Source organism: Phacochoerus africanus, chromosome 8 (assembly GCF_016906955.1).
Source record: "Phacochoerus africanus isolate WHEZ1 chromosome 8, ROS_Pafr_v1, whole genome shotgun sequence".
In the NCBI taxonomy this organism is placed as follows: Eukaryota; Metazoa; Chordata; class Mammalia; order Artiodactyla; family Suidae; genus Phacochoerus; species Phacochoerus africanus.
The window spans coordinates 34,079,011-34,102,837 of NC_062551.1; the positions used below are offsets into that span (position 1 = coordinate 34,079,011).

The window sequence follows — 23,827 nt, forward strand, 5'->3', positions numbered from 1 at the left end:
CAGTGGCCATGGAAGAAAGAAAATGTCCACGCCTCCTTCTTAAAACCAAGTCTCAGCTCAAGGGAGTCTGGGGCAGCGTGTGGAGCTCCTTCTCTCTGGAAGCTCTTCCCCGCCCCTCCTCTCACCACGGCCACGGCTATGGCCACAAGGAGCCAGCCGGCTGGCTGTGTTTACCAGATGATGGCTCTGTCCCACATTAGCTCCCAACCTGGCATCTCTCCACCCCCAGCAACTGCCAGATTAAATGCATTACTTGACCATCTTCACCCGGCTCCCTTTGATGTTCCCTTCTCAAGCTTCAAAATACCTTTTGGAGGGAGATCAGACAGCATTAAACAGAATTACTAATTAATTAAGCAAAGTTAAATTTTAAACACTGTTTGTTGTGTTAGCCAAAAGCCTGAACAGAACAGACTTTTTTCCTCCGCTGAGATCAAAGACAGTCTCTTCCCTCTCCCCTCCCCCAGTTTAAAAAAGGAGGGGGGGAGGGAAGAGAGAGAGAAAGAAGACGGTGCTAGAGGAGCTCGGGGGAGAGCAGGAAATACCTGAATGGGAGCAACTTTGATCGTGGGTCCCCCACACCCACCCTCGGGCCCCATGGGAGATGTCTGAGGCTCACGGGGGACCACACGCTGGGAGAGCCATGGTCCCTTTCTCGGGACTGTTTAGCAGTGACCCAGGGAGCAGGATGGCACAGCCCACCCAGCCCAAGCCGCTGACAGCTGGCACCGCCCAAACAGCATGAGAAGAAGAAGAAGGGCGATGAAATAAAACAGATTCACCCTCCCGAGGCCCCACCCTCCTGAGCAGGATGAGCGCCCCAGGGGTCTTTTCCCCACCCCCCCACCCCTGGCTTGGGGTCAGGGTCATTTGGGGTCATTGGGAGACTGGCCCTGAGAAGCAGGCGGTGCACTGTACAACTCTAGGGGGCGCCATTCACACGCCGGACAGCCTCGATTTGTGTTTGCTTATGACATTTTTCAGACAGATGGCAGAAAGTTGTCTCAGGGCGGAGCCCCCTTTTCCAATTTGCAGCAACGCATTTGTCGCTAACAGAGTGCTGTCTAAACCCATTGAGTCTAGCACTTTATTCTGCCGTCCTATCTGCGATCTTCTGATGGTTTCACAGGAGCCTGCTTCATCCACAGAGCCAGAATGCAAGTTTCTTTTCTTTCTTTCTTTCTTTCTTTCTTTCTTTCTTTCTTTCTTTCTTTCTTTCTTTCTTTCTTTCTTTCTTTCTTTCTTTCTTTTTTTTGTCTTTTTAGGGCTGCACCCATGGCATATGGAGATTCCCAGGCTAGGGGTCTAATTGGAGCTGCAGCCACCAGCCTACGCCACAGCCACAGCAATGCGGGGATCCGAGCCGTGTCGGTGACCCACACCACAGCTCAAGGCAATGCCGGATCCTTAACCCACTGAGCGAGGCCGGGGATCCAACTTGCGTCCTCATGGATGCTAGTCGGGTTCGTTATCGCTTGAGCCATGATGGGAACGCCCCAGAATGCAAGTTTCTTGAGTGCTGGCCAGGCAGGCTTCCGCCCCAGGGTTGCCCATGGTGTAGAGCCCATACCGTGCATACACAGAGCAGATATTCCACCCCAGCAAGCTCCACGGCACCAAATCCCACAGGTGGCTGGAAGGCAGGCTACACAACAAACACCAGGAGTCCTGGCACGGTTGAGATGGGGAACTGGCAGGGGGAAAGGGGTGGTTTGAAAGGGGTAGGTCTTGGGCTAACATCCAAATCCTGGGTGACATCCGCAAGTGCCGGCTTATTTTAACACAATCCAAAAAGCCTTTGTGGATGTTAAATTCTGGAAGAAGAGACACATTCGAGTCAGGGTATGACTAAAGCAGCCCCCCCCCCACAAAGGCCAGAAATGAATGCTGAAATGCTTGGCGGACACCAGCCCAGTTACCGGGCAAGTCTCTCTCGGTTGATATAATTTAACACAAGCCAGAGCTTCCTGGCTGGAGTCTGGACACTTGCCTTAATGTATCCACAGGCCTTTCTCAATTGTCCCCGTCCAGATTATCTGCCGCAAATATTTTAGCCTCAGGGTGGCTTGCCAGGAGGTTTCTGACTCCCCAACCCTTCAAGAGCAGCTGTTAGAGAGGGAATGCAGATGGATTTTAATATTAGCCTATGCCAAATATAATTAGGAGGGTAAATCTGCTGCCAGTAAAAAGAGAAAGATATCATGTGTGCATTCCAGGCCAAATGGTTTCTTGCATTATCTGCACGCGGCCTCCTTGGGGAACGAGGGTCCTGAGGATCCACGGATCTGTTTGGCCATGCACACAGCCGTGGGCAGCATGGGGGATGCTGGTGCTGTTTGTGGGCACACGCGTGATTTCATTCATAACAGCCCCAGGCAGCGTGTGCCACCGCTTGCCTGTTATAGGAGGAAACTCAGCCTAAAAAGCAAACCTGGTTGAGCCACTTCTCTGCTGCTGTGTCTCAGCCCCATGTCTCCACAGAGCTGCTGTTCCCCACCAAGAACACTCTTTCGGTCTCTCCGACTCCTGCTCCTCCTTCAGGCCTTCAGGTTTTTGCTTTTGTCTTTTTAGGGCCGCGCCCGAGGCATATGGAGGTTCCCAGGCTAGGGGTCGAATCCGAGCTGTAGCCGATGGCCTACACCACAGCCACAGCCACACCAGATCCAAGCCGCGTCTGCCACCTACACCACAGCTCATGGCCATGATGGATCCTCCACCCACCGAGCAAGGCCAGGGATCGAACCCGAGTCCTCATGGATACTAGTCAGAGTCATTTCCGCTGAGCCACAATGGGAACTCCCAGGCATTCAGTTTAAACGTCCCTGCCTGACCCTCACGCCCTCAGGTGCTAGGTTAGGTTTCCCGCTTCAGCAATGCCTGGTCAACACCATTCATCACCATCACTCATTGAACTAACTCCTCCTCCTCCTCCAGTTCCGATATATCGTTCCGTACCCTACAAAGAGGTGTAGCGGCGGCGGCGGTGGCAGCAAAATGAAGCAAGAGTTAGCAGCAGAATCAGGATTTGAAGCCAGAAGGTGTAAAAACTAAACCCAAAACATCCCAGTTTCCTGCCGCCCCAGCCACGGGTCTCTCCACTCGGGTCCCACCACAATAGTTGACACCTGTTCCTGCCTGTCCGGCAACCATCCCCCTCCTTCTGATAATAGCACCGGCTTTTCTCTGGTGGGCCGCCCCTCCCCCACCCCAAGCTGAGTGGTTTATGGGGCGCTGATCCCCCTCCCAGCTTCCCCGGACACACCCGGCACCCAGACCCGGCTGGCTTGCTTATTCATCCTGACAGTCCCATGTCTGAGCTCAGCGCCAAAGGAGGGAGCGTCAGGAAGCCGATGAAGCTAAAGCGTCAGGGTCCCTTGCTTGCGGGGGGGGCCCCTTCCACATTGGAATGTGCCCACGTGGTTGGTTGTTTTTGTGACATTTTCAACATTAGGTATTGTATCCACCATCTGTTAAGGACGCTGTCTCTTCCCGCTGTGACATCCTCCATGTCCCTCTGTGTCTTGGGCATTTCTGGACCCACATGTCCCTCTGTGTCACGTGGTGTTGGAGTCCAGGCATTTCTGGACCCAAGCTACCTTAAGGAGGTTGAGTCGGGGACATACTGATTTAGGTTTAGAGGGAAATATTACATAGAAATACATACATATGCATTTATATATACATGGACTAGTTACGAAAGAGAATCATGCATTCTTTTTCTTAAAGAAGGCACCTGTGTTGGATAAGCTTTGGGTCCCGCCAAACCTAGACCTACCTTGCCCAGTACAGTGAGAATCACATTTGGCAAGAAATAATGGTTGTGGGAGCTCCCTTTCACCTGCACTGGCTCGGGTCATAGGATGTGAGCATCCAGGGCTGGTTGGTCACCTCTGCCACTGTAGCAGGACAGATGAACAAAGGGCAGAGGAAGAGAGGCTGAAGAGAGAGCGAGAGAATGAATGAAGGAGTTTGTGTGTGTGCGTGTGCGTGCTGATGACATGGTTTGAGCTCCCAGACCCAGCCATCCCATCTTGGGCAAGATCCGCCCTAGGATTTCAATTTCCTGAACGAGATCTTATAGGGAGTTTGGGTTGAGTATCCAAAATAACGCAAAGAATCCTGACTCAACTCACCATCACTTGGAAAAAGTGCATTTCAGGAAAAAAAACAAAATCACCGCCCAAACCAGTAGCTGACCCCATGCAGCACTTTTTTTTTTTTTTGGTCTTTTTTTGGGCCCATGGAGGTTCCCAGGCTAGGGGGTCCAACTGGAGCTCCAGCTGCCGGCCTACACCACAGCCACAGCAACGCCAGATCCGAGCTAAGTCTGCAACCCACACCACAGCTCACGGCAATGCCAGATCCTTAACCCACTGAGCAAGGCCAGGGATCGAACCCTCAACCTCATGGTTCCTAGTTGGATTCACCTCCACTGCGCCACGACAGGAACTCCCCCCATGCAGCACTCTTGAAGGTGGTTTCCGGCAGTTTCCACCACCAGGCACCTACCCCTTTCCTGGGTCTTTTCCTCCACACTCCTGCCTTCCCCGGGCTACATTTTTCTGTAAGATTTTTATTTAAGGGCCAGTTGTAACTGAGGGAAAAGAAGAAAGGGAAAGAAAAAAAAAAAGAAAAAAAACCTTCCCAACAAATAGCATTCTGGCCTTTTTTTCTCATCAGAGCCTGAGGTTGATGGCCACTCTGCTTTGAGGTTTGAATAGGACTGAGACGAAACATCTGTTGGGAGAGGGGGCGGGGGGAACACCGGGAGACGGAGAGGGATGGGGGAAAAAAGCCTTCTTTGGGCTAAAAATATCATGTCCCTTCCACTCGCCCCCCCTCATCCCCGCCCAAGTTAAAACATGTGATGAAATTCAACTTTTAAAATCTAACCCCGAGCTACTTGAAACTATGAAAGCTTCCTCGGTATCTGACACAAGTCAGAATTTCCACTGTTCAAGCTGCGCTTTTATGAAGAACAGACTTGAGAGAAACTGCTGTCACCGCTGAAGCCTGGGCTTCTGGGGGGACTGCGGTGGAGTGAAGTCGGGGCGACTGACACTCGCCGGCAGGACAGGCTCTGAACAGAGGGAGAGAAGCCAGCGGGGTGGGGCCCGCCTGCCCCTCCGTCTGGGGGTCCCCGCTGCTCTGCAGTCAACTCCCCTTCCTCTCAGACACACTGGGAACCACGGCCAGCCCCGCCGATTGACGAACCTCGCCTGGGAGTCCCACGGAGCCGTCTGTGGTCACTTCCTGAGAAGTGTGCTCTCCTGCTCTCTCTCTCTCTCTCTCTCTCCTCCCCAAGGGCTCCCTGAACTTCAGATTCAGTGTCCAACTGTCTACTCAGCCTCTCTATCTGAAAGCAGGTCAAACAGGCATCTTAAAACCAACGTATCCCCAAATAAAAGCTCTGGAGTTCCCTGGTGGCTCAGTGGGTTAAGGACCCATCATTGTCACTGCTGTGGTGCGGGTTCGATCCCTGACCCGGGAGTATCTGCGTGGCCCCAAACCCCCAAAATGAAAACAAAAGCCTGGATTGTCACCTGCCAAAATGTCCCCTCAGAACTGACACCACTATTTCCTTAATTCCCTAAGCCCAAACTCTAAGGAGTAGCCAGGATCCCTTTCTTTCCCTCCCCTACCTCCCTCTGCCCCTCCACCCCCACCCCAACCACTTCTCTCCAGCCCTGGGCTAGGCCAATGCCATCACCTCTCCCCTGCACTATCGCAATCACCTCCTGTTCTTACCGCTTCCTTCCTCCCTCGGAATGATCCGTCCTTCCCAGAAGCCACAATTATCTTGTGCAAATGGAAGTGAAAATCTAGGCACTCACCCACCTCAAACTTTCCAACAGTGTCTCTACAATTGCAGCATGAAACCCAAGGCCCCACCCTTGCAGACTGCCCCGGCCCCAGTCCTGAGGTCTCCTGCCACCTGCCGCCACAGGGGCCTCCCTTCTGTTCCCCCCTCAACCCAGTTCCATCCCCCCAGGGCTCTGCTCCCTCCTCCTGGCCGCTGTCCCTCCACATCCTCCCCTGGCTGGCTCCTTCCTGGCATCTGCACCTCCACTGAAGTGTCACCTCCTCAGAGAGGCCTGGCCACTCCACCCTTCCCTGGGTTTCATCTCTTTGAGGAGCGCCACTCCCAGAACCGTGCGTGCTCTCTCCCGGGGTGATGTATCCACTACCTGCCTCCCTCACGTGGACACCCCGACAGCTAGCCCCCCACCCCAACCTTGCTCTCGGCTGGAACCTTGGGTCCAGCAGGGCCCTGCACCCCAAGCAGGCACTCGGTAAATTCTCGCTGAATGAGAAGGAGACGGTCCGCTGTGTGACCCTGGGCAGGTCACATCGCCTCTCTGGGCTTCAGTCTCTTATTACAGTGGAAAGGGACTAGAGGCCTCTCGGGGGCTCCTCAGCTCTGTGAATGGCTAACATCTCACACCAGGAGCCTGGATGGACTGGAGGGGGGCCCTCCCTGGGGACCTGACTCTTCTCGTGAGCACCACTGGTCCCTGAGTGATGATTTTTCAACTTTATGATGGTGCGAAAATGATACGCAATCAGTAGAAACCGTACTTCTAATTTCAAATCTGCATCTTTTCCCGGGATGGTGACACGTGCTGGGATCCCTCTGGTGACACTGAGCAGAGGCAGCAGGTCCCAGCTCCCAGCCAGTCACGTGAACACCAGGGTAAAAGCCTGGTACACTTACCCTGTGTCCAGACAACCATTTTGTTTTTCACTTTTGGTACAGTATTCAGTAAATTATGTGATGTTCAAGGCTTTATTATAAATAAGCTTTGCGTCAGTGACTTTGCCCAGGTGTGAGCTAACATACGGGTTCCAAGCACGAGTTCAGTATGTCAAATGTAGGGACTGCATTTTTGACTAATGCTATTTTTTCCTTTTGTCCTTTTTCAGGGCTGCTCCTGAGGTACATGGAGGTTCCCAGGCTAGGGGTCAAATCGGAGCTGCAGCTGCCAGACTACACCACAGCCACAGCAATGCCAGATCTGAGCCACATCTGCGAACTACATTGCAGCTTATGGCAATGCCAGATCATTAACCCACTGAGCGAGGCCAGGGATCGAACCCGCGTCCTCATGGATACTAGTAGGGTTCGTTAACCACTGAGCCACAACAGGAACTCCATGACTAATGATATTTTCAACTAACAATGAGTTTATCGGGACATAACCCCATCAGAGGTCAAGAAAGAGCTGTATTTATTGAGCACTAATGGCACAGCAGACTATGCCACGCACTCAGAGGAGGAGGAGACGTCCAGAGATTCTCATAGGACTAAAGAAGCTTTGCAAATAGGCCTTCTTTGATCTGGACTAGTAAATAATTACAAACACCACTGGGCTCCCTGTCAAGAAAGATGGCCCCATGAAACAAGAGTCAGGCAGTTCGCATACTCTGGCCCACTCTGGACCAGGGCTGTTCTCTGGGCTGATGTAAACAACCTCGCCGTCTTCCCAGGAAGAAGGGCTAAACCTGCCCCCAACTAGAAACTGAAGCACAGAGAAGTTAAGTGACTGGTCCAAGGTCACACAGTGAGATGTGCTAAAGCCAGCCTGGATCTGGAGTCTGACTTGCAAATTCCCAGCGAGTTGGAATAAAGGGGGGAGGGCCCCTCTCATGCAGCCTGTCCGGGTTGGAGGAAGACAAAGTCCAGGCCACGATGACTGGGACAGGCCCTGGGCTCACAGCGGGGCTGCTCAGCCCTTCGGGTCTCAGTCCCAACGCCACCCCACTGCCCTGCTCAGCAGGACCTCCACCCTCGGGTTAGGGAAGCAGCCACCCCTGTGGACCCCACTGGGCTGAACCTGGGCTGAGCCAAAGCAAGGCCTGCCTGGCAGCACCCCTGGACCCAGGGGCTTTGAGGGGTCTTTAATGAAGGCAGGACCAGCAGGCGGGACCTGCTCTGTGGACTCAACTTTCTTTCTTTCTTTTTGTTTTTCTTTTTTGTCTTTCTGCCTTTTCTAGAGCCGCTCCCACAGCATATGGAGGTTCCCAGGCTAGGGGTCGAATTGGAGCTGTAGCTGCCAGCCTACACCAGAGCCACAGCAATGTGGGATCCGAGCCGCATCTGCAACCTCCACCACAGCTCACAGCAGCGCAGGATCCTTAACCCACTGAGCAAGGCCAGGGATCGAAGCCACAACCTCATGGTTCCTAGTCGGATTCATTAACCACTGCGCCACGACAGGAACTCCTGGACTCGGCTTTCTATAGAAGATGCCAAGCAGACTGCACTCTGCCAGTTTTCACCTCCAAGCAAGAGGTGCAAAGACAAGATGTAGCCATGATGCTAAGGGTCAGTGACAGGCAGGAGTGGGGACAGCAGGAGGTGGCAGGGGAGAGAGGGCCCCCCGAGAGAAGGGGTTGAGGAGCACAGAGCAGTAGTCCAGGCGATGCTGGGTCAGAAGGACAGCCCTGGACACGGTGCTTCCTGGAGGCCCTTCAGGGTGACATGCACAGGTCTGCCCAGCAGGCCTGGCACCAACGTCCACCTCAGGCCACAAGCCACAGGCTGCCACCACCTGTCGTTCTGCCCACCTGGGGAGGTAGGGATGTTGAGTGGGTACCCCCTCCCCGGTCCTCAGCGCCCTGCTGGCTCAGCGGGGGAGGTTCGGCTCTCCTTTCCCGCTAAGCCGCAGGTCCGCCCGCCACGCCCGGCCAGTCCTGGAGCGCGGGACTGCTCGTGCTTACTTTGTTCTTGCCACAGTTCAAAAGCAGCTCGAGGCCCCAGCCCGCGCTCCAAGCCCAGCCTTAATCTCCCATCCCGAGAGCTCCCAGCTGGCCAGTTAAGGCAGTTAAGACGCTGGATTAGGGCCGGCTTTACATAACAACGCAGGAGCTAAAGCCATCCTCTCCTGGGATGGCTAAAAGACTTCTTTTTATCTTCACGCCTCAGATGGCCTTTTTTCTCCCCTAACAGCCCTCCAGCCATCCAAGAGGCAATGAACTTGGCCAACAGGAAGACAAAGGAGAGATTCAGGACTTCAGCTTGCTCTCCCTTGGCCCGGAGCACAGAGGGATGCCTGCAGCCCAGCTCCAGGCCAGGTGGAGGCTTCTCCGTGGCCAGGACTCCTCTCCCCAGGCCTCATGGTTCACAGCCTCATCCCCCCTTCCAGAGGGGTGGGAGGTGGGGTGGTGGTGGAGGGGGGTGGCCGGACCCAGCGCCAACGGTGGCCAAGAACCACAAACAGTCACTGGGGCCAGCATCCCCCTGCAAGGAGTTTCAGGGGCCACACAGGCAGGCCCAGGAGTAAACTAGAACAGCCCCCCTCTGCTGCTTTATTTACTTGTCGTTGTCACTTTTGGATTTCATTGTTAGTCCTCCATTTCAAAGGAATATATAGACCACTTTCTTCTTGTAAAACATTAATTACAGTTAATACTACAACCTTCTTTGACCACGCTTTCCAAGTTTAGTTTCCTCCTCCCCTGTCCAGAAGGAGCTACTATTTTTGTCTGTCTAGGCCTCTAGCTACACTATATATATATATACTATATATATGTACGTTCATATACACAAGGAAATACAGATGCCCTTTTTTTTTCCATGAAAGATAACACATGGTCTGTGACAGGCCGCATCGTGCTGCAACCTGGTCTTACATTTGGTGCTTCTGTGTAAGCTTTTGTTTGAAGAAAAGGGCCAGAAACTTGATCACCAACAACCCAGTCTAAGCCCTAGTTGGGAAACTGAGTCAAGCTGGTGGATCCCAACCTTCAAAAGCCCTCAAAGCTTGACCTGCAGCGGGTAGGCCATGGGGACAGCCTCAGAGCCACCAGCCACACCCCCTGTCCCGGACAGGAGCTAGGACCTTTAGGCACCGTATTTCTCCCCCATGCATCAGTCCATGTTTGTAAGTGCTGCCCCATAGCTGTTTGTCCTCCCTACAAGATGCCCGCATCCTCCGAGTTCAGCCCCACGTCCCCATGCGTCATGTGATAGAGGGCAAGGGGGCCCAGAGAGGGAGGGACCTGGCTAAGAGCCACAGCAAGTCACTGCGGGAGCTGGGAGGGGAGCCAGGTCCATGGGCTCCTAGGCCAAGTGCTCTTGCTGCTTCATGACTGAACACAGAGACTGAACCAAGCACCCTCCCTTGCCGAGAGAGGCGGACTCCACGGGGAGGCCGTTTCATGTCAGCAGGGAAAGCGGCCTCATGTGAAATTGATGACATGATTGCAGACTGAACCCCAGTGGACAGAGAAGTGCCTCATTTGGGGGCAGTAACCAGGGACTCAGTAAATGCTGACGAGGCAGGCAGATTGAGATGGACGGGTGATATTTGGAGGATGGTTACATGGGTTAAGGAGTGAGTGATGGGGTTGAAGAGACGGGCAGAGGATGGGCTATGCGGGGCTGGATGATAGAGAAGCACAGGCCAGCTGATGCGTGGGTGACAAAAGAGTAGGGCGATGAATGAATAGGCAGTGATGGAAGGATGGGCGGGTGATGGGGGGGCAACAGACGGATGGATAAGTGTTGGATGGGTGGGTCAGAGACTACGGGGTGGGTGATGAGTGAGTGATGGATGGATGAATGGATTGATAGATGAGTGGACAGGCAGATGCTTAGATGGAGAGTGGATGGAATAGATAAAAGGATGAATGAACAAGAGCATGAACTTGCTAAGTTACCGGGTGAATGAGCAAATGAATAGATAAGTGGAATAAGCACAGAAGCCCATGGAATCCATGTCTGGGGTGGCCTCAGTCCCAGGTGCCTACCTCCTGCAGACCCTGACCTGACTCCCCAGATTTACCCTAGGCGCCAAGTCCCGGCATCTCTCCATGGACCCAGAGATGAAAGCTGAGGCTTAGGGGAGCCCAGGGAACCATGAGAATCAAAGCCACCAAGCCCCAGAGTGTAGTCACCAGATCTGCAGGCCACCAGGCTTGAGGGAAACACCCCAGAGCCTGGACAGGACTGTCTGTCCATGCATCTCCTCCTCCTCCTATCTGGGACCTGCTCATCATATCTGAGCAAAGTCTGGATAGATAGCTGGGTCCCCAGCCAGCCTCCAACTCCTGGACCACTGAGTGAATCTCTCAAAACAGGGCTTCTCAAAGTATTGTGTGCACACAAGGTCTCCTGGGGAGCCCATTACAGGGCAGGCTGGATTCAGCAAGCCTGGGGGGAGGTAGGAGCTTATACTATCAGAGCTCTTGGGCCCCATGTGGCCGCAGTCCTCAGGTCTGACCCAGGCTCTCCTCCAGAACCTCCTGGCACAGCCTACGTCTCCTTTCTAGACTTTGCAGGAGTTTCAAGGTCCAGATTCTCCTCCCCCCACTAGACCCCTGGGCGTCCAGCTCTCCCGCCAGCTGCCTGTCCCGGTCCCAGCAGAGAGAGCTTGACTGTTCTAAGGCTGCGCCCGTTTGATGATTCTCTCCTCTGATTCTGAGTAAAAAAGGGAAACATGGAGTTCTCGTGTGGCACAGTGGGTTAAAGAGCCAGCATCGTCACTGAAGCAGCCCAGGTCGCTGCTGGGGCGCAGGTTCGATCCCTGACCTGAGAACATCCCTAATGCTGTGAGCACAGCCAGAAAATAAAAAGAGGAAACAATTTTCCTTTTAGGTAATGCCATCTGGATCTTGCAGCAACTCAGGGAATCGAGTAGGAAACGTCTCCCGATTACCACTCCACAAACATGGAAACTCAGGCTCGGAAAAAGGACGTGGCTTCCCAAAGTCAAATCGGCACACCTGTGGCCAGCGCTCGACTCGCGCGTCCTACTTCATCCTACAAGGCAGGGCATCCCCTTGAAGGAAGAAAGGAGGGAGAGCTCCCGAGGAGAGCAGGGAGGGGCTGGGGGGTGTGGATGTGTGTGCTCACCTGTGCTCCAGGTGAGGGAGAGGTCGTTTAATGGGAAACACAAGGACTGCTCCGTGCAGTGCTTCCTAGGTGCCTAATGCTGCGTGAGGAGCCTACACACGGCCACTATAATCACCCCCAATGGGGAAGCCAAGGTCAAACAACCTGACCACGGCCCCGTGGGGAACACAGACTGAAGAGGGCCAGGATGTGAAGCTGCGTGGTCTGGATCCGCTCCAGGTGTGGACCTATGAGGCGCTACTTCCCTCTTCACCCCACCCACCCCCATGGAGTGTCAGAGTCCTGTCCTCTGCCGGGTCTGCAGATTTTCTGGAGGGCACGCTGGGCACGAGGTAGACCCGATGGCCCTTCCCTACCTCCCTGGCCTTGAGAAGAAAGTAATGGATTCTAGTACCTTCTAGCCGGAAGTCCTCCTCTTCCTCCTCGCTGAGCGTTTCTCTGAAAACTTCGCCCACAAGCTCCTAGAAGAAAGCAAAGCAGGGCTATTAAGGAAGAACTGGGGTCCGGTTGGACCCTGGCCGTGTTATGGTCAAGGTGCTACAGTGAACATGTGTGTGGCAGGTCGCAAAGACGCAGGGACCCTGTTCTGATTCTTCTGATGGAAATTTAGCTCAAAGCGGTAGACCCTATCGCTCTAGAAAAGTTAAGTACTGCACCGCCGCTTTTTTGGACGCTAAGTTTTTCTCGGCTTCCAACCCACCACGAAACAATGCACAGAACCACGTTTCTTTTTCAGAAAGGGGGTTCCACCCTCCATCCTGGAAAAAGACAAAGGCAAGATCCCTCCTCTATACTGTGAGCCAGCTGCAGGGACTCGGGACCACAGCCTCCCTGTGGGTCCCACGAAGGGACCTCAGTTTGGGTCCTCCCTCTACCAGAGAGTCTCAGGCGGGCTGTCTGGTGAGTTTATAAAGAGAGCCTGGTGTGCTGTGGGCGGGCAAACTTAACATAAACCCTTAACACAATCCCAAACTCTTCAGCTCAGCCTCTAGGAATCCACAGGCTTTGGGTCCAGCTGACCCTCCATCCCCGTTCCCATATCTTCCCAACACACACATCTTCTGGCGACTAGCCTGATCCTGGCACAAGCCTTGCCTTGGTCCCCAAGCATGAGTTAAAAATGTCTAGCCTCTCATCCCATGAGACAAAGCTGCTCCGAATCAGTGGGGAGGCTGCCACTCAGGTTGTCAAGGGGCGTTCGTTTGGTCCACAGACTGGGAAATTTCTGGACTATTAATAAAGGTCCCATCTATCTGATCTGCCCCAGCAGGATGACTCCAGATACAGAGAAGACAGGACCAGCGCTTGTCAAACTGTCTTGTGTCTTTGCTGGTTTTCTGCCAAGAAGAGTACTGTGTGCAAAAAAGATTGTTTGAAACAAAGGTAAACAAGTCCCCTTCCTGCAAGACTGACTACGGTAACGGATGCTGCAGATCTTTAAGTGGTAGCTTATCCCTCAAGCCTATTTAGACCCTAAAGTTTTGTTTTTCAAAAGCATCACACAGGGAGTTCCCATCATGGCTCAGTGGAAATGAATCTGACTAGTATCCATGAGGACACAGGTTCGATCCCTGGCCTTGCTCAGTGGGTTAAGGATCCAGCATTGCCGTGAGCTGTGCTGTGGGTCTCAGACATGGCTCAGATCTGGCGCAGCTGTGGCTGTGGCATAGACTGGCAGCTATGGCTCCCATTGGACCCCTAGCCTGGGAGCCTCCATACGCCACAGGTGAGGCCCTAAAAAGACGGAAAAAAAAAAATCACATGGGATTTGTGTTCTAAAGAACCCACGTTGGGAAATGTCGCTCTCTGGGGAGGGGGGGAGGTGAGGTTTGGGGGGGGTGCACTGCTTATCTCCCTTAATGCCCCCAGTGATGCTACAGCTGTGCTTCCTGAACCACTAAATGATAAGCAATAAAAATAAAAAAAAGCAACTCAGCATCTCTCACCAACTTCTCTTCCTGAAGAAAAAAAAAAGTATAAAGAAAAGGGAAAAAACACTCTCTTCTTGAAAAATTAGAAGAAAAAAAATAAATAATCCTGCACTGGAGATGCCTAAAAGAAAAAGCAGAGCTCGCCTTGATTAACAAAAGAAAAACAATGCTTTGTATAGCTGATCTTATCAGCTGGACCCAGCTGGAGATAAGTCTCTTGTGTGTATGTTTTTTAAAGATGAACAGCTAACATTTTATGGATTAGGGGTGGTTTTCTCTGTTCTCTTTCTTCTTTCAAAGCATTCTAGGGTCGTACACACGCTGTCTTAGAGGTTGTTCAAATGTGGTCATTCAGACTCCCAGTGTCCCATGGACTTCAATACCAGGCTACTTTATTCTCCGAGTCAGGAGGACTTCGCTCTCCTTCGCCGCCAATTATTATAATCACCGAACACTTCCTGGGCTTGTAAACTGGCTGTTTGTGTTAACAGAGCCAGAGTTGACAGGGGAACTGGGAGACGGTGACAGGAAGGGCCGCACTCAGCTGGCATCATTAGACGGCTGGGACGCCCTGGCAGCCAATTAGAGCTGATCTTTCATGCTGGAGAAAGACGGATGCCGCCTCCCCAGAAGGGCTGGCAGGCAGCGCTGCCTTACGGGAGCAGGTGACCGTCTTCAAGGGAAGCAGCAGACCTGTTCACGCTGGGGCCTCACGGAGGGCGGGAGCTGGCGCTGACCCCCGCCGCCTTGACTGCTCCTGGCAAGGCCGACTGGACCCGGGAGACAGATGCTTTGGGGCACCTGCCTCTGTACTGGCACACTCAGAGGAGTTTAAAGACGTCACCACATCACCATCAGCAAAGCAGCCGTCTGGAACCCCGTAACGATGCCTGGCATGTGTATAACACATCCCCACCCCCACCCCCACCCCCGTCATCACTGTGGAGGCTCTTTAAGAAAAACTGTCTGCTGGGAGGACCTAACTCTCTGACATATTAAAGGTATGTCTCTGCACGTTAAAGCAGAGTTCTGGCAAGTTCTGGGGTCGGCCTCTTCCCGCCAGACCTTACCCTGCTCTGCCTAACACATTAAAAGCTCCTCAGCACCACGGTGCAATGCAGGTGCTCAACCACGGCACAAGTTCACTTCCTCCACTGACCCAGACAGCCCGGGGCCCAGGGAGTGTGGTGTCTGTGGTCAAGCTCTGAATCACCGGGACAGGGACAGAGGCAACATAGCCTGTTGAGCCAGATGCAGCGTCAAATCCTGGCTCCGTCGCCTCCCTCACCCTTGGCTGTGGGACCAGCCACTGGCTTCTGGGAACCTCAGTCTACTTAGCTGTAAAACGGGCACAGGGCTAAACCACAGCAATAAGACAACACCAATAAGACAGCTGACACTTATTGTGCATTTCCTACGTACCAGGCACCGTGTCAGGCACTATATATATATATATATATATATATATAATATATATATAATATTATCTGCCTGTACCATCACAACAGCCCTGCTCTTCTCCGTCTCTCAAGGAACCACCTGGCACACGCTCATAAAAATGATTTGCAAATGTTAAGTGAGACATATAATTGTCATTGGTTTTTTCCTACAGCGAAAGGGTCCCAACCCTCAAGGAATGAGACAGGACAAGAATGACAGTCACTCACATCACCAAGCTCTCATGCTCCTTGAGGCACTGATCCACTGGAATCTTCACCAGAATCTCTGGAGAACAAGATTCCCAAGAACCCTGGGTTTAAATGAGGAGGAGGCTCCAGGAGGCCAGACGACCACCTCTGGATCATCGGCAGAGCCAAGATGTGAGCCAGCTCCGTCGGGCGCAGGCCTGAGCTTGTACCCGGGGAATCAGGGCTCCTAAGGGCATGGGGTCAGAGGTGGATAAGAATCCTGGGACTTGCCAGGGACCAAGAATCACACTTAAAGAAGAGCAAGAAAACAGCCCAGCCAGCAGCTCCAGTGGGTCAGGGGCCAAGTACTCCCATCTGCCCTGCAGACTCAAAGGCCCCACGGCTCCTCCCTCCCAGGTTTGGAACAGGCCCAAGCCTCAGCCAGGAGCTCTACATGTAAGGTTTGGGGCCAGGCCCCCAGGAGCATCCTGCAGGGAGATCCTTGACAGCCACAAGCCTCAATGTGGGCCCCTGTGGGTGCAGGGCAGGGAACTGGTGTTGCTTAGGCCTTGGTTCAAATCCCAGCTCTGGGGAGTTCCCCTTGTGGCTCAGCAGGTTAAGAACCCAGCTCATATCCATGAGGACGCAGGTTCAATCCCTGGCCTTGCTCAGTGGGTTAAGGATCCAGCAATGCCGTAAGCTATGATATAGGACTCAGACATGGCTCGGATCCCATGTTGCTGTGGCTGTGGTGGTATAGGCTGGCAGCTGCAACTCCAATTCAACTCCCGCCCCGAACATCTATATGCCACACATGCAGCAATTAAAAAAAAAAAAAAAAATCCCAGCTCTGCTGGTCACCCAGCTGAAGGAGCTTTATCTCCAGAGTGCCTCAGTCTCCCCATCTGGACATGGGGATGAGAGCAGTCACACTGTCTTGCGGTGGCTGTGAGGATCCAGTAAGCCACGGCACAGAAAGCACTTAGCAGGACATCTGATGCCATGATTGGGGCTCGACGAGCAAGAGCTATTGTTTATTATTTCTTCTGCTCTTCTTATCAGATGGTTACCAGAACATTGCAGGAAGAAGCTGAAAGGCCCACCAGACCCAAGGTGCCCTCAGACACTGAGAAATATGTGCCTCTTCTGCCACAAGCACTGTTTTTAGTGCTTTGCATTTACTCCCCATGGCAGTCCTTTGAGTGGTGTTGTTATTACTCCCATTTTACAGATGAGAAACTGAGGCACAGAGAGGTTAAGTGACTTGTCCAAGGTCACACAGCTAGTGTCAGAGCCAGGCTTGAAGGCAGGCTGCCCGGCTTCAGAGCCCTTACCCTTCACCACAGCCCTATAGGAAACTCGATAAGCAGTCATCTCCTTTCTCTCTGTTGTGCCCCTGTGTCCCCTTAGCCATCACTCTGATCCCCTGGTCCCAGGCTCCCTCTCCTTTGGACAGATAGCCTCCACTCCAAGATCAGATCAAAGACCTTCCTGGCTCTGTCCTCCTGCCCCTCCCAGCCTGGTGCCAGGCTGCCACCCCCCCCCCACACACACACCGGCCCAGTGGCCAGGCTTGGTGGCCTCTCAGGCCACAGGGCGTGGACCTGCCTCCTTCCCAAGTCCTAGTGCTGCCCCTCCTTTGCCCCACGCTGGGCCCCAGGAAGAGAGGCCAGCTCTTCCGGGCAATGAGTGTATAGCCAGCATCAGCCCAGAGCCCAGAATTGCAGGCGCAATGCCTTATAAGGCCTCCGGGGACGGGAACCCACATCAAAGCAGGGCCTTGGGGAGCGGGCTGGAGTTCGGTTGGGGTTTTTCCTCTTTGTCTTTGAGACTTCATACTCCTGAGCTTAATATATTTCCCCACCGCCTGCCCCAGCAGTGCTTTGTCAATCTTTCTGTTCTCTAAGAGCTAACAGATGTTGGTGCCACGGGGTTTCAAAGGAAACTCCTGGTGCCCACAGAACACGGCACAACTTATAGATTCTAAGAATGCACAGAGCTGGGACAGGCCAGGGGAAGAGAAGGGTGGGAGGCAGGACCCAGCCACCCCGTCACCCTTAGATCCAAGCAGTCTGCCCTGGAGCTGCTCCAGGAAATTCCTGGCGAGCTCTCTCTTCCCAGCATGCCGCACAGAGGCGGCGTTCCTGCGCACAGGGCATTCCTGGGGAACCGGCGCCACTGTGGGCAGGCCTCTCCGAGAGCAAACTCTGGCTGTCCAGGACAGGGATGCTCCATTTCCAGAACCCGGCCGGACCTGGGAGTCAGGCGCTCGCCTGCCCACCTTCGGCAGCTGAGTGATAGATAGCAGATGCCTCCCTTAGCCCCTCTGGGCCCCGTGATGCTCTTTGTGAAATGGGGGTTTTGATGTCAAACAGGAGTCAGAACGAAAAGGTAGACGAGGAGTTCCTGTTGGGGCTCACTGGTAACGAACCCATGTAGAGTCCACAAGGATGCGGGTTTGAGTCCCTGGCCTCGGTCCGTGGGTTAAGGATCCGGTATTGCCTTGAGCTGCAGTGTAGGCTGTGGCTGTGGCGTAGGACGGCAGCTACAGCTCTGATTAGACCCCTAGCCTGGGAACCTCCCTATGCGGAGAGGGCGGCCCTAAAAAGACCAAAAAAAAAAGTAGGCAAAAATCCCTAGGATCGTGTCTGATGGGAAGGGTAGGGAACATGAACTTCTCTCCGCCTTCTGTGGCGCCCTATTCCTGCCGCGTGCTCAGACCATTCTCACATTTTATCCTTAGAAAACCCTAATAATTCAAAACCTTTGTGTCCACCCTGGGACAACATGCACACATGTGCATCAGGGAGGCATGTTCAAGTTCAGCGATTTTTTTTAATGTATTTTTGTTTTGTTTTGTTTTCTGTTTTTTAAGATTTTATTTTTTTTATATATATATATATATTTTTTTGCTTTATAGGGCAGCACCCATGGCCTATGGAGGTTCCCAGGCCAGGAGTCTAATCGGAGCTGCAGCTGCCGACCTACACACAGCCATAGCAACGTGGGATCCAAGCCGCATCTGTGACCTGCACCACAGCTCACGGCAACACAGGATCCTTAACCCACTGAGCAAGGCCAGGGATCGAACCCACAACCTCACGGTTCCTAGTCAGATTCGTTTCCACTGTGCCACCACGGGAACTCCCTAAAATTTTTTTTGTATAATTTTTTCCTTATTTGAAGTTTTATCAAAGAATAGTTGATTTATAATGTTGTGATAATTTCTGCTGCACGACAGCAGAAGTTCAGTTATCCATCTACACACATCCATTCTCTCTCAGATTCTTTGCCCCCCTAGATGATCCCAGAATATTGGGTAGAGTTCTCTGTGCTATACGGCAGGTCCCTGTTGGCCAGCCGTTCCAGAGATGTGTGCTAGGGTTTTGGGATTGGCACGTCCAGTGATGCTGAGGCAACGCAGTTCCTAATAACCCACCATGGGTGTTCATACACGCTGAACACCCATCAAAAGAAAGTGGGCTCGATCCAGGCAGTGGATACCACGCTGTGGCTCAAAAGAGCCACATACGCACTGACACACGGAGCACCGTGCCACATGCACGACGGACAGAGTGCCCCGGAAAACACCGAACACAGCCAGGTACCCTGAGATCACCCACAGGTACATAATGTAGATGGTTCCCCTCCAGGGAAGGGACGAAGACAAGATGGAGGGAATGGGAGTCAGAAATTTCAGCTTCATCAGAATGGATCTCATTTTTTTTTTGTCTTGTTGTTGTTGTTGTTGTTGTTGCTATTTCTTGGGCCGCTCCCACGGCATATGGAGGTTCCCAGGCTAGGGGTTGAATCGGAGCTGTAGCCACTGGCCTACGCCAGAGCCACAGCAAAGCGGGATCCGAGCCGCGTCTGCAACCTACACCACACTCACGGCAACGCCGGATCATTAACCCACTGAGCAAGGGCAGGGACCAAACCCGCAACCTCATGGTTCCTAGTCGGATTCGTTAACCACTGCGCCATGATGGGAACTCCTGGATCTCATTTTTAAATACATTCACGTACCACTTGGGTCATTAAAGCCTCCTTTAACACAAACCCGCACAGTAGCCCACTTGACAAAAGATGAACTGGAGGCTCAGACAGGAGATTAAATGGCTGGTCCAAGGTCCCTTAAGGAGAGGAAGTGGCTGGGCTGGGTTAGAGCCCCCAGGTCCCGGGATCCTTATCCGAAGAAGGGGCAGCAGGCCAGGATGACACCTGTGGTCCCCTGGAGCACAGACCTGGGGCTCCAGCCCCCCACCTGGCTGTGGGACAAACCCCTTCTCTTGGGCTCCACCCGGGAACCAAGAGTGGGAGGGAAAGCGGCAGGGCTGTCCGCTTTCCGGGTCCCAGTGTCAACTCCAGGATGCACCTCTAAGCGGTGGACCTTTGTTACTTCTGCCCTGAGAGCCTTCTCTGGCCTCCAAAGTCTGCGCCACCCACAAGAGCAGGGGGAGGGGAGAGGGTACGGGCAGCAGCTTCGGGGAGTTGGGGGGGGGTGGAAGGCGGGGGGAGGGGGTGGTTCCCAGGGGCCCTGGCTCTCCCTTAGGCTGGGAGGGGCTAGGGATTCCCTCCTCCCCAGGGATGGGAGGGAACACTCACCCCTCCCGGACCTGATGTCAGCAGACCCCAGACCCCAAGAGGCAGCCTCCAAAGAGAAACAGCACCTGCTCTTAAAAGAGTGGAATGGGGAGTTCCCGTCGTGGCGCAGTGGTTAACGAATCCGACTAGGAACCATGAGGTTGCGGGTTCGGTCCCTGCCCTTGCTCAGTGGGTTAACGATCCAGCGTTGCCGTGAGCTGTGGTGTAGGTTGCAGACGCGGCTCGGATCCCGCGTTGCTGTGGCTCTGGCGTAGGCTGGTGGCTACAGCTCCGATTCAACCCCTAGGCTGGGAACCTCCATATGCCGCAGGAGTGGCCCAAGAAATAGCAACAACAACAATAACAACAACAACAACAACAACAAAAAGACAAAAAAAAAAAGAGCAGAATGGGCCAGGGCCCTTGGCCACTTCCCTGAGGACACGGCAGCCTCCCGTGGCCACAGGTCACCTGTGGAGGTTTCAGGTCCACCTGCTCAGCACCTGTCCCCTGAGCACGGCGAAGCCACTTGAGCCATCCCAGGACCCTCCTCATGGGAGCAGGCAGGAAACATGTCTGGTGCTCAGGCTGCATCTAAACTCCTCTCCAATGTCTGGGTAAGGACCAACCCAGGAGAGCACTCCCAGGGGGACAGAGAGAGGCCAGCGCTCTGTCCAGGGGGACGGGGACAGGGCGTGCGTTCATGGTCTCGAGTCCAGCCTTCTCCATAAGGCTGGCTCCCCAAGGGCAGGGCTCTGGGTCTGTTTTGTAGTAGACCAGTGTCTCATGCAGAGCAGGCCTTCGATAAATAACCTGTTGGATGAACCCGGGGCCAGTCACACGACAGTCACAGATGCCACTAAGTTGCCCTCCTTGCTTATCATAGCAATTCGGGTTACTTGCAATGGCAGGCTCTGGCCCCCACGGCCCCCAGCACCAAACCAGGGTCTCCTAATACCCAAGTCCAAATTCCCAGCCAAGCTTGGGAGCCAGAGGAAGGAAGCTGCCACCGCCTGCTTCGCTGCAGCGCCTCCACAACTGTCCTGAGCACAGAGAGCTGGGAAGGCGGAGGAGGAGGAGGCGCCCCCCGCCCCTCACCCCCAGGGCTGCAGCCTGCAGAGCCAGCCAGCCTGTGTTTGGCCTGGGAGGACCAGGGCTTCGGGGATGCGTGGCAGTCATTAAAATTCTTCAGATTTCTCCCTGACTGTTTTTCATCTGTGATCCCTGTACCCATGTCCCAGGGATTCCAACCTGAGCTTGCATCCTGGACTTGGGGGTGGCTTTGCAGGAAGGTGGATGGCAGGCAGGGAGTGGGATGGTGGGGCTTGGCAGAGAGGGGTATTACTAGTAGTATTTTTAAGGCCGCATCGTCAGCATGAGGCTGTGGCATAGGAAAGTTCCCAGGTTAGGGGTGGAATCGGAGCTGCAGCTGAGACCTATACCACAGCCACAGCCACAGCCACAGCTGGATGCAAGCCACACCTGTGACCTATGCTGAAGCTTGTGGCAACTTCGAATCCTTAACCCACTGCGCGAGGCCAGGGATCAAACCCACATCCTCATGGACACCATGTCGAATTCTTAACACACTGAGCCACAAGGGAACTCTAGCAGGGAGGACTTCTGATCCTTGGGGCCTGACTCTGGAGCCACCACTGTGTCCCCTTCCTCTAAGCCTCAGGTCCTAGACCCTACAGGACAAAAATAACCCCCAAAGATGGGTTTGTCTAGTCCTGGAAAAACAGCTGGCCATGGGCAGCAAAGAGCTAGCAAAGTCCACTCGCTGGGCAGTTACCCCTCCAAGCTGTGGCATCCACAAGCCATCACTCTAACTTCCCCTGGAACTGGGTCCCCCTGGGCTACCATGAGTGCTTCACATTTTTCTTTAAATTGGCTCTTTCTCTTCTTTCCTTTTTTTTTTTTTTTTTAATCTAGTCTTGCCATAAGCAATAAGATCGAGAAAATTCTGGGTGCAGTGTACTAGTTAGAAATGGTTGGTTTTTTGGTTTTTTTTTTCTTTTTCAGGCTGCACCTGCAGCACCTCTCAGAGTTCCCAGGCTAGGGGTCAATTTGGGGCCTACACCACAGCCACAGCAACACCAGATCCAAGCCTCATCTGCGACTTACATCACAGCCTGTGGCAGCACAGCTCGCTTAACCCAGTGAGCGAGGGGAGGGATCGAACCTGCATCCTCCTGGACATGTCAGGTTCTTAACCCGCTGAGCTACAAGGGCAGCTCCAGAGCTGGGGTTTTAAAGAATATAACACATGTGAAACAAACACAGAACCAGGATGTCCCCCCTTGACCCCAAGTCCCATCCCTCCCAGTCAAAAGTAGAAGGTGCTTTGGGAACCAGGTTTAAGGAGCCCAAAGCGGAGGTCTTTGCCTCCATCTCTGCCCTGAGCAAACAGGCTGCTTTTGACAGGGGAGGAGGTGTTGGGGGAGGAAGTGGGGAGGCCCAGGTGAGGCAAGCACCTGGCGAGGATGGATGAAAGGTTCTCACGGCCCAAAGGACATCCCTCCCACCCGATCACAAGCCCTCCCTCCAGGGCTCATGCTTCTGGTTGTGGTTTCTGGACGTGGAGCAAATGGCTGCGGCCAATAGAAAATGGCAAAGTTGAGCATGACCCACGGTGCAGCCTGACCTCCAACCTTCGGGATTGCAGAGCTCTTCGGAGGAGATGACCCAAAGCGAGGCAGATGGTCCAGGGCTAGGCGGGGCTTCCAGAACGCGCTGCTGGCGTGACTGGAAGTTTCCTATATGTCTGTGGTTCAAAGGAGTGTCTTGCAGTGGGAACCAGGATCTGAGGGGCTGCTCAGGGCGTGGGAGCAACTGAGGTCACAAATATAAAGGACTCAGTGATAATAACAACTAGCCTTTCTTTGGGGAGGGCCAGGCACGTGCCAGGGCTCTGCTCAGCACGTTGCGTGCATTGCGAAACGCTCCCAACAGCCCTACAGGCTGGGTGCCACTGTCACCCCACTTTAGCCTCAAGGGAGGCTTAGTGACTTAGTTAAGTGAGTCCCCTGAGGGTCTGACTTGACCCTGTCTGCTTGACAATGCATGACCTTGTACAAATGCTTTCACCTGTCTGTGCCTGGTTGTCTCACCTGAACATGGAAAGGACAGCCCCTGCCTGGCACTGCGGCTGCAGAGGGGAAACAGGAGCGCGTATGGAAGCCTGCAGCGCACTCCAGGCAGTCGGCACGTCAGCCACACAGCTGGCACTTCTCTTTCTGCCCCCCTCTCTCATTCTCTGCCCTCCCATCCTCTCCTCCACCCCCGCAGACTCCAGGATGCCGGACAGCTGATCAAAGCTGGACCCAGCAGAGCCTCCACCGCCCCGCGAGGCCCCAAGCAGCACCCCCGCAGGCCGCCTGCACTCAGCACCTCTCAGAGTCTCTGCCCTCCTGCCTGGCCCCTGGCCAGCCATGCCACTGCCAGCTGACCCTGCCGCCCAACTGGCCTGCCACACCGCTGGTTGCCACGCTGCTGACCAGCCACACCACTGGCCTGCCACGTCCCGCAGCCGAGTGCTGATAACAGGAGAGGCCAAAGGGGTGGGGTGCGCCTCTGAGCATCGAGCAGCTGGGGTTGCCTCTGCCAGCAGCTCCTGGCCCTGGGACAGGCCCCAGGTCTGCTGCCAGGGTCCAGCGTGTATGCCTCACCGAGCAGGGTGGCTGTGAGCCAGGCTGCTTATGACAGCACTGTCATCTGTCCACGAGAGAACAGTGCCCCATAGACCACCCAGCCACCTCGATGCGGGGAAAAGATGTGCGTCTCTGCCAAGACCAGAGGCCAGCCCAGTTGGGGACCCCTCGTGA

The 23,827-nt window shown here is 54.0% G+C and overlaps 1 protein-coding gene across 1 annotated transcript in view; it reads right to left on the reverse strand.

Moving 5' to 3' along the window:
- The window catches only part of NKD1 (NKD inhibitor of WNT signaling pathway 1), a 93,724-nt gene that overhangs the window by 19,960 nt on the left and 49,937 nt on the right, over positions 1-23,827 (reverse strand). Inside the window, exon 4 of the mRNA XM_047790553.1 lies at positions 12,252-12,318. Within this exon, the coding sequence (XP_047646509.1) occupies positions 12,252-12,318 (67 nt within the window). The remainder of the gene's footprint in view (positions 1-12,251; positions 12,319-23,827) is intronic.